Source organism: Coenobita brevimanus, chromosome 26 (assembly GCF_032717465.1).
Source record: "Coenobita brevimanus isolate Jiangsu-jjx chromosome 26, ASM3271746v2, whole genome shotgun sequence".
In the NCBI taxonomy this organism is placed as follows: domain Eukaryota; kingdom Metazoa; phylum Arthropoda; class Malacostraca; order Decapoda; family Coenobitidae; genus Coenobita; species Coenobita brevimanus.
This window is the reverse complement of record NC_136979.1, coordinates 22,009,459-22,019,764: the sequence shown is the minus strand read 5'-3', so window position 1 is coordinate 22,019,764 and position 10,306 is coordinate 22,009,459. Positions and strand designations below refer to the sequence as shown.

Genomic DNA, 10,306 nt, shown 5'->3' with positions numbered 1-10,306 from the left:
GAGGGCAGTGAGTATTCAATGTTAGTGGAGTTTTTGTGCACAGTGGACCAGCCTTGGTGTCTAGTATCAGCAGTCGGACTGCAGTCAGCACTACAGCATAGCACTTGAAGAACTGATCAGGGTTGCAGCAATACCTGTTCAGCTTCCTGGTGAGAAGGTTTTTTTTTTTCTGTTTTCTTTAATAAAAGCATGGCGTCACATTCTTTCAAGTCGGTATTTCAAACACTACAATTTAGAGTCCGGGGACTGTCGCTGCAAGAATCCAAAGGACTCGCCCTTTTTATTTAGAGACTATGAGGAAAGAATGACCACTGAATTTCCACAGTCTGCTGGGAGTCAAGACTACATTATGAGAAAAATCCTCCGTCAGGTACAGTACAGATCGATGGCTGATGAAGATGGTTAGTGATGAGAATGACTGTGATTCCAAAACTACTGAAAACTCGGCATAAATGATGTCTGTTCAGCCTTTCAGAGTCTCCATAAAATTGTGATTCAGTTAAGAAATGGCTTTAGTTATGAAGGTGCTGCTCTGTGGTGGTGCTAGGTGGTGCATTCACAGTTGTGCTATTAGTGACAGGTGAATTCATAGTTGGTGCTATTAGTGATTAATGTATTCACAGTTGGTGCTATTACTGATAAGTGCATTCACAGTTGGTGCTACTAGTGATAGGTGTATTTATAGTTGGTGCTATTAGCGATATGTGTATTCTTAGTTCCTGCTATTCACTAATAAGTATATTCATAATTGATGCGATTAGTGATAGGTGTATTCATAGTTGGTGTATTAGTGGTAAATGCATTAATAGTTGATTCTATTCGTGATAAGTTACAGGTCTAAATATGTGTTTCCAGTTGATGGTAGTGGCAGGTGAATTTACAGTTGGTACTAGTCACAGGCGTACTTACAACTCATGCTACTGACAGGTGCATCTGCAGTTCGTGCTAGCAACAACTGAATTAATAGTTGATGCTATTAAAATTAAATAAAATTTACAGCTAATGCTACTGCCAGATGAACTTCGGTTGATGGCGGTAGCAGCAGTTCTCTTACAGTTTATGATATTAGTGTTCATTGCATTTACAGTAGGTAGGAGTGACAGGTGCATTTACAGTTTATAATATTAGTGACAGGAGCACTTACAGTCGGTCTTAATGACAAGTACATTTACAGTTTCTCCACTAATAATGACGGACGCTTTTAAAAATAGTGTTAGGTGCTAAAAGTCACAAGAAATGAAGTAAAAAAAAAAAAAAACATTCTTTGATGGAATGTCAAGGGAGTCATTCCCTGCTGGTGATGTCAAGGTAGAACATTGTTTGCTGACATTGTCGAGGAAAACATCCTTTACCGGCACTGTCAAAGAAGACGTTCTTTGCTGGAAAAGTCGGGATAAAACATGCTTTGTTAGATGTGTCTGTCCTTTTCCATAGGCACTTTCTGTTATTTAAAGACAGATGATCCTGCTGATACTTTCAAGAGACATTACTTTGCAGATAGTATCAAATGATACCCAGGATTAGTGAGCTAGAATGATGTGGGGATGAGTGTATGGCCGAGATCATTGGGGATGCTGCGGGTAGTTATCACATTCTTACATTTTCACCTTCCTTGCTTCTGTATCGTACCTCATTCCTAGTTTTAGCTGGGACGGTTGTCAGGATGGCGATGTCAAAGTAGATGATCTGGGCAGCTGGTGCCAAGGAAAACATTATATGCTTGCTGTGTCAATTTGGATGATTCGTCTTGGTAGTGTCAAGATGGACATAATTAGCTTGTAATACAGAGTTACCTTTCTGTGTTGGGAGTGTCAAGGAAGACCCATTACTAGAAATGTCAAGGGAGAGGCTCAGTTTTACTGCTGGTGATGTCAAAGTATATGTTCTTTGCATATTCACGAGCTGAGCTTATCCATGTTGGCTCTGGTATTGTCAAACTTGAGGAACAGAAGCGGCAAGATGGGCAATGAGGATGTACTTGTCAAGATGTAGGTCATCCAGTGGTAACCTGAGGGAGGAGATGTGAAATTTTTTTTAGTTTGATATGAAGATTGTGTGTACTTTAGTTTGGCTGCAATAAATGATCAATAAAGGACTTCTTTTTTTTTTTTTTTTGTCATAAAAACGGGTCTGATTTGGAGTATTACACTTGCTTCAATTTTAGAGCAAAGATCTTGAAATGTAGACTTTAATTTGGGCAAATAAAAGTAGGATCTGGCGAGTTAATGTGTTCTAGTCTGATTGTCAGAAATGAATGGCGGCTAATTATGTCGCTTAATAACAGGCATTTATGGTAGGTGGGGGGATCCCTATCCACCATCCACTCATTCAAAATGGTGCTGCCTTCAGGTGAATCTAGACTGAATGACAAACCATAAAGTTCGCTGAAACCCGGGAAACTTTTTACTGTGTTGGGTGCTATCATACAACCAAGTAACTCCTGGTGGCCCAGGAGGTTAATTCCAACCAAATGGGACCAATAAGGGTTTTAATTTAAGACATGGTTTGGATATATTGCACATATAATGCTACTCATGGGCTTGTGAGGCTTGTTACTTTCGTCTTAAATGTCGGGACTGAGTAGCCTAGCCTCAGATACCTACGCTTCTGATGGAGGAGAAAATGAGTGGATGATGGATGGGTAATAATAGGAAAAAAAATTAACTGATATATTCAACATTCGCTGGTTTGGGAGCTCGACAGATTTAAATGTAATTTTAAATAAACGAGTATTTTTAACGACCACAATCGCAGTTTGATCTTTATTTTCCTTAAAGAAAGTGCATTGGAAGTTGTTGTTTGGGTCCATAAAAGTTTTAATTGGAGGATTTATAATGCTTTGGTTTAGGTTCAGAATGATGGTTTATGGCCATTACTATACTTTAGGCAGGACCAAAAAAGGACTGATTTTGCGACATAACCATCGTAGGTCAGGGCAAAATATTTGTTTTCCTCAGTCCGACCACGGCAGCTCAAGACGAAATTTTACATCATTCAGTATTGCACTTATTGCTGTTTTAGGTTTAAATGAAATGGCTATGTTCGAACTTGCTCCATCGTGATGTAACTTTTGAGTAAACAAGAATACTGCGCCAGGAATGCACCACTCCCCCCCTTCTTCTCCTCTCTTCCTTCCCTCCAACCCTCTCTTTGATTGCCTTCCCCCTCTCTCATTTTCTCTGTTTATCATTCCCCCCCCCCCTCTCCCTACCACCCTATAATCTAATTCTTTATTTGTGTGAGGCTTGAAATTTATCATATATTCACTGACTCAGCTTTTAGTACTACTTCCTAGGGCTCTTACTGTTTTCATTCAGCCCTTTAGTGTTTTGTTTCAACTTCTTTCTGGAACAGCAAGTACCCTAGGCAAAGGATTTAAGGGGTTGGAGGGAAGGATTTTAAAAAATGCAAAGGTTTTCAATTCCTTCAACCTAATGTGCCTCTTCTAAAATGAAAAAGTTGTATAACATTAGGCAAAAAATATAGAAACGTTCATTCTCAGGCTGGAGCTGGTATTATACTCTTGTTAAAGATTTCGTGCATCTTATCCCTCTTTTGGTTTTCGTGCACATTTTTTGCTTATGAATCTTTTCCCCCTTGTTTTTTAATTCATAAACAAATAAACAAGCAAATACAAAATTTGTCAAGTGGTTATATATAAATTTTTCTAGTGCAGGCAAGCACAATATATGATGACAAACACCCTGACCTTTCTCTATGACGCTGACTTTTGAGTGATTGTTTTAAGTATTAAGTTTTTGTTCCTGTCTAAATCTTAACCCTTCCACCAGTTTTGGTCTAAACTGGATCAGATCTACATAAATTGCCATTGACATATGTCTTCACCTTTGATCTATTGTTCTGAAATGCAATAGATCAGCCTCTTGGTGAGCACTGAACCCTTCCATCAAGTTTGGTTCAAATGAAGCCAGTTATTTTATTCAGGATCATACACACATGGTTCGAACTTTGACCTTGCCCTTTGACTGTTTTCAAAGGGACTTCCTTAGCTAACCCCTTGTCCTCAACCTTTCAACGCCATATAATTTAAAAAGATCAAATTGTTTAAGTTGATCCTGCCATGTGGCCTCGACCCTCCACCTAGTGTATTGTTCTCAAAAACAGTATTTCAGTTCCTGGACTATCTTTGAATCCTTTCACCTTGTTTGACTGAAAATGGCTCAAAACCGTTTGAGAAAAATAAAACACTATATCTCGGTCTCATAGTTACTTAGTTACTATTATGCATACATACCTACATAATCAGTTATTGTCAAAGTAATTTATTGAGATGCTTCTCAGCATCTAAGGAATTAACGTATGAAGTACCTTCAAAGTCACTATGATTTCTTATGTCTGGCAGTGCTATACACTAACAGTTTGTCTGGATATGGGTGAGTAAGCCGTATACAGAGGCTGGTGGGAGTGTAGGTGTGGATGTGTGACAGACTATAAGACACTTCAATTGCACGACCCTTGAACTGTGGTATACTTGGTAAATGGGTCATTCACTTAGTAATGACCACAGAGTGCATTTTTTTTTTAAACAACAGAACAGAGTAAAACAATCCATACACCAGATTACAGATGTTCTCCATTAAAAAAAAAAAAAAAAAAAAAAAAAAAAACTGTAAAGATTTGACTTGAACAGCGTAGGTTGAAGTCTGGGGGGAAAACCACTCTGACGAAGGGAGCTCCAAAGGGATGCAGTTCGGGGAAAAAAACGAATTCTGGCATGCAGAAGTTCTGCAATATGGCAGAGTGACAGTTTTCAGTCATATTGCACGGGGGAAGGCATGGAGAAGTAGCACAATGAATGCAACTTCGTCTGAGCATTTGTCATTAAAGTATCTGTAAAATACTGCAAGGGCGGCAACATTCATCCTTACTTGTACGGGAGGTAGTTTATTTGTAATAGCAGGGTCAGTATTAATTCTGACAGCTTTGTTCTGAATTTTGTCTAGTTGTTTTAGTGCACTCTCTTCACATCCATTTCACAAGTGTGAGCAATATTCCAGTTGAGAGTGCACATGACTTTCACAAGTTATAGCTAGCTGCTCGTCAGGGAAGAAGCTGCGGTCTCTGTACAATAATCCAAGTTTCTGTGATACAGTTTTAGCAAGTGATCTAGCATGAGAGGTCCAGCTGAGGGCACTGTAAAGTGAAACACTGAGAATTTCAATTCTTTTAGAGATAGGAATATCAGGGGCACTGAAGGTAATATAGGAACCAGACATTATCTATCTATTTGTGCATTGTATATCTTTGGTTTTACTAGCATTAAATGAGACAATATTATAGTATTTTGTTCTCATTGTAATGGCCAAACGTAACCCCTTTAATACTTGTTGGCTCACGTTTGGATTGTTAAGATAATTTGGTGACGACCAGGATATTGTTGGCCATGCCAATGTAATATACGGGTTATGCAGCTATGTACAGGTATGTTTATGTATTTTTTTTTTATTATACAACTCTGTATACGTATTTTCTAATTATACAACTCTGCATATATATTTTCTGGTGATAGAGTTATGAATGACTTATGTACGTTTTGTGTTGTTTTATTCCTTAATATACTTATTTCAAGTGTAAATGTGAATCTTGATAAATGGGTTTCCTTGATTCAGTGAAGTCTCAAGTCAGTGCAGAAGGTGCAGAAACGGAGAGGACGGTCAGTCTGCTGTAAGCTATGGATTAGTTGTTCTAGTCATCACCACCTTTAGGATCTAGTCTTAGTCAAACTGAGTCATGGAAGTCAGAATCGGGTGTGTGTGCAAGTAGTGGGGGTATTGTTGTGACTATACGGAGCCAGCAGCCACATCAGTGCTCTATGAACGTATGGGTCATAACTATTCGATGTTATGTAATTGTTTAAACTGTTTTCATTTTCTGTACAATTTTGCACACGTACCTTAGTTATAAAACAAGTGCTCGTGGGCCCATCGGGCCCTCTCGCACTTGCTCCTGCGGAGGGCTCTCGCTCTGAGCGCTCACTTTCTTGTGCTTCGCAATCGTTTCCTAGTGCTTCTCACTCGTTTCCTCACGCTTTGCGCGCGCGTTGCGATCATTTCAGGTAATCCGAGTCACTTTTATGTGCTGTTCTGGTCTAACGTTGTCATCGGCCGTCAAGGCGACATCGATATTAAGCCATCAAGAAGTCTACAGTGAACGGAATCCTGATTTCATGCACTCACGCCGACAGCGGAGTTTTTTTTTTTTGTCAAACTTTGATCGCTCATTAAATATAGTAAAAGTTTTTCAATCGTGGTGGGACCAAGTTTTTTCACATCAGCGAATTTATTGCGACTTTGTGCCAATTTTGGTGCGATTTGAATGTGTAGTTTCGGCTGCCCAAAATACACACACACACACACACACACACACACACACACACACACACACACACACACACACACACACACACACACACACACACACACACACACACACGGCTATTGCTATATTAGATGGGAGTATTAGAGTATCACTCTGTAAATATTGTATATGAGCTATGACTAATTATAGTTTACCCTTTAAACCAGTTTTCTGTTTTGAGTGTGGGTTATTCTGCATCAGTGCTGGTGTTACCATGTTAGTGTTTCATATGTATAATTTTGTTGAAGAATAACTCATGTTACTAAGTAAACACTATATGCAAGCTTAAACTGAATGTCCAGTACATTGTATACAATGTTTCCAGTTAATCATCACAATCTTCATCAACTCGAACCATCGTCTGCAAGTGTGAAAGTATAATAAAGATAATCCATTAACCGAGACCCTGCGTATAAAATACACCTTACATCATTAACGAATACTTCGGGACGCAACAATATGACTGAAAATGCAATGAAGATGGCAGGCAATGACGAGGACGAGTCACCAAAAGTAGGTGAACGTAAGCTGACTGAAAAAGGAGTAGCGCACCATACGGAAAAAGTAAAGGCTATGGACTCTGTTTGTCAAATTAAAAGGTGCCTCAGTCAAGATGAAGAGATTAATGTCGGACATGATTAGTCACGAAGAAATGAAAAATGAATACAGTGAGTGGTTACAGAATTATGAAGAATTTTTGTCGTTATGGCGAAAATAAGCAAATGTTGTCTGAGATACCACCCGATGAACGCGATGAACATATAGACACTATCTTTGACAATAAAGATGTGTTTGTACAGTTTTAAAAGCTTGACAGAGAAATGGTTTGTTAATGGAGACTCGCACCATAAAGATAACAGGTCTGAAACATCTTGTCATAAGTCTAAGGAACTCAGAAGTGGCAATTGTGAAAGGAGTTCTTGTATTTCAAGAAGGTCAATGGATTCGTTAGCTAGCAAAGTTTCAATGGCTAGGTTGAAAGAACAGCAAAGAGCAGCAGAACTGAAAGCTTGGTCCATTGCCTTGAAGAAAAAGAATGAGTTGGCTAAAGCCAAGTTAGAAATAGAAATGGAAGAAGAGAAATTAGAGGTAAATACTGAATTAGTTATAACATAGGCTAAGGTAAAGGTTTTGGAAAATTTTGATAGCAAGGAACCATTCCAATCTGCATTAAATCCAGAGGCTAATGTATTCACTCCAGCCGTCGAAAGCCTTGTAAACTATGATGCAATGAAGACTACAAGTCCTATACATTATGAGTTCTCTAGTTAAGGAGCTTAAGAAACCAACTATATCTGTAAAGTACTTTCAGGGAGATCTTTTACAATTCAAGCCTTTTATGAGACATTTTAATTTCAAAGTAGTGAATTACTCTGACAGCAATGATGAAAAGATGAACTTAGAACAATTTACCACTGGAGAGCTAACAAAATTGTGAAAAGTTATAGTTACTTAGATGAGGACCAGAGTTATCCAGGTGATGGTCGTGGTCGTGGCCGAGGTCGGACGTGTTTGAGAGAGGCTCCCGGCAGTACAGCTGTCTGCCCATTAAGTTTAAATACTGGTCAGTGGTTTGCCTAGGCAAACTCTTTCGCCTTTGTCTGTCAACTTGTACCTTTCCTTATTGCTGGAAGTTTCCTCTCATTCAGCCAGTCCCAAAGAAGGGTGACCACTCCCAACCCTCCAACTATCGTCCAATTGCTTTAACGTCCTGTATTTCAAAAGTTTTCGAGTCAATTGTCAATAGAATTATTTTAAGGCATCTTTCATATTACAACCTTCTTTCCAATCGTCAGTACGGGTTCCGTCAGGGACGCTCTACTGGCGATCTTCTCACCTACCTTTCAGACTCCTGGTCATCCTCCTTTCGGGACTTTGGTGAAAGCTTTGCCATTGCACTTGACATCTCAAAGGCTTTCGATCGAGTCTGCCATAAATCTTTAATTTCCAAACTGCCCTCCTACAGTTTCTATCCTTCTATCTGTGCCTTCAACGCTAGCTTCCTTTCTGGTCGTTCTATAGCCGCTGTTGTAGACGGCCATCGTTCTTCTAGATCTATCAACAGTGGTGTTCCTCAGGGCTCTGTCCTATCACCAGCTCTCTTCCTTTTATTCATCAATGATCTTCTAAGCTGTACATCTAACCCTATCCACTCATACGCTGATGACTCCACCCTTCACCTTTCCATTCGGTTCTCGCAACGCCCATCTCAACAGTTACTTCAACAAACAAGGGATGAGGCTATGGCACACCTAATGTCTGACTTGGCTCGTATCTCTGACTGGGGTAAAAATAATATGGTTGTTTTTAATGCATCTAAGACTCAGTTCCTACACCTATCAACCCGACAAAATCTTCCACAGGTATACCCACAAATGTTTAATAATATTCAGCTTAATCCTGCATCATCCTTGAACATGCTTGGGGTTTCATTTACTCGGGACTTATCTTCGAAAGATCATATTACATCTCTTGTAAAATCAGCTTCCAAGAGATTGGGTGTGCTAAGCCGACTCCGCTCTTTCTTTACCCCTGCACAATTGTTGACTCTATACAGGGGTTTTATTCGCCCCTGCGTGGAGTACAACTCTCATGTGTGGGAAGGCTCCCCACATACAGCTCTTCTCAATAGGGTGGAGTCAAAGGCTTTTCGTCTCATTAACTCTCCTCCTCTTACTGACTCCCTTCAACCTCTTTCTCTTCGCCGCAGTGTTGCATCTTTATCTCTTTTCTATCGCTACTTTAATGGTCACTGCTCCTCTGAACTGTCTGCTTGCATTCCTCCACCTCTACAACTGGCGCGTAGCACCCGTTTGGCAGCAAACTCTCATCTCTTTTCTGTCCAACTCTCTAATGCAAGAGTTAACCGTTACACCCAGTCTTTAATTTATGCAACAGCTCAACTCTGGAACTGTCTCCCTCTGTCTTTATTTCCTGCTGCCTATGATCTCCAGTCTCTCAAACGCAGTGTGTCCAGGCATCTCAAAATGATCGGATCTTCAATTTGGCTCTCTATTGTATTTTGTTTTTCTCTTGGAGGGAACTGTTACTGCGGGCTCATGGCCTTTGGTTCCTTCTTCTTCGCATAAAAAAAAAAAAAGGTGGAGAGTATGAATACCAAGCAAGTGACAACAAGAGGAAGGAAGACGGATACTGGACAAGAAATGGATGGTGAAGGAGGAGGTGAGACCAGTCAGCTGACTGCAAACCTAGATGGAAGGACGGCCGGTCAAGGTGAAAAAAGGAAAGGGGAATGTCCCTCATGCAAAGTTCGTTTGCGATGTTGATTTGGTCCTTGGATGTAATCTATGTGACATGTGGCACCATATAAAATGTGAGGGTATCAATGAGGCAGTGTATAAGTTCCTGATGGAAAACTAAGAGAGTACGATTCACTGATATTGTGCTAAGTGAAGCAAGTAACTAAACTCTCCAAGAGGCGGGATATGATTGAAAAACGTATGGATGCTCTGGAACATACATCTGAGGTAGGATATAACCAAGTGAAGGATGATCTGACTAAGCTGAAGGCGAGCATCAGGGATGAAATCAAAACTCAAGTGAGCAGTGAAATGATGAGTGAGATGGACGTGGTTAAAGTAAAGTTTTATAAGGAAGTTAAGGAGATTTGCGAGGAAGCAAAGGGAGAAAATAGTTGATAAACAAGGTAATTGAGAGACTGAAGTTAAGGATAATGTTTGCATTGAAGTGAAAGAAGAATTGGTAAAATCGTACAGGGATGTTCTGTCTACTAGAGACAACAAGACTATGATGCAAAAGCAGGTGGGGCTAGGCCTAAATATAGTGATCTGGGGAGTGAACTGTTGGACAAAACTACGAGGTAAGTACAGGGCAGAATGGTCAGGAAAAACATATTGTTGTTTTGCATGGCAATCCCGAGGAACTGATGAGTGGCATGAACTTAGAA

General features: G+C 39.9%; 1 protein-coding gene across 1 annotated transcript in view; it reads right to left on the bottom strand.

Moving 5' to 3' along the window:
- Nucleotides 1-1,895: 1,895 nt before the first annotated feature.
- Nucleotides 1,896-10,306, bottom strand: part of LOC145393987 (solute carrier family 49 member 4 homolog) — a 103,803-nt gene continuing 95,392 nt past the window's right edge. Inside the window, exon 9 of the mRNA XM_080267959.1 lies at nt 1,896-2,008. Coding sequence (XP_080124085.1) covers nt 1,896-2,008 — 113 coding nt within the window. The remainder of the gene's footprint in view (nt 2,009-10,306) is intronic.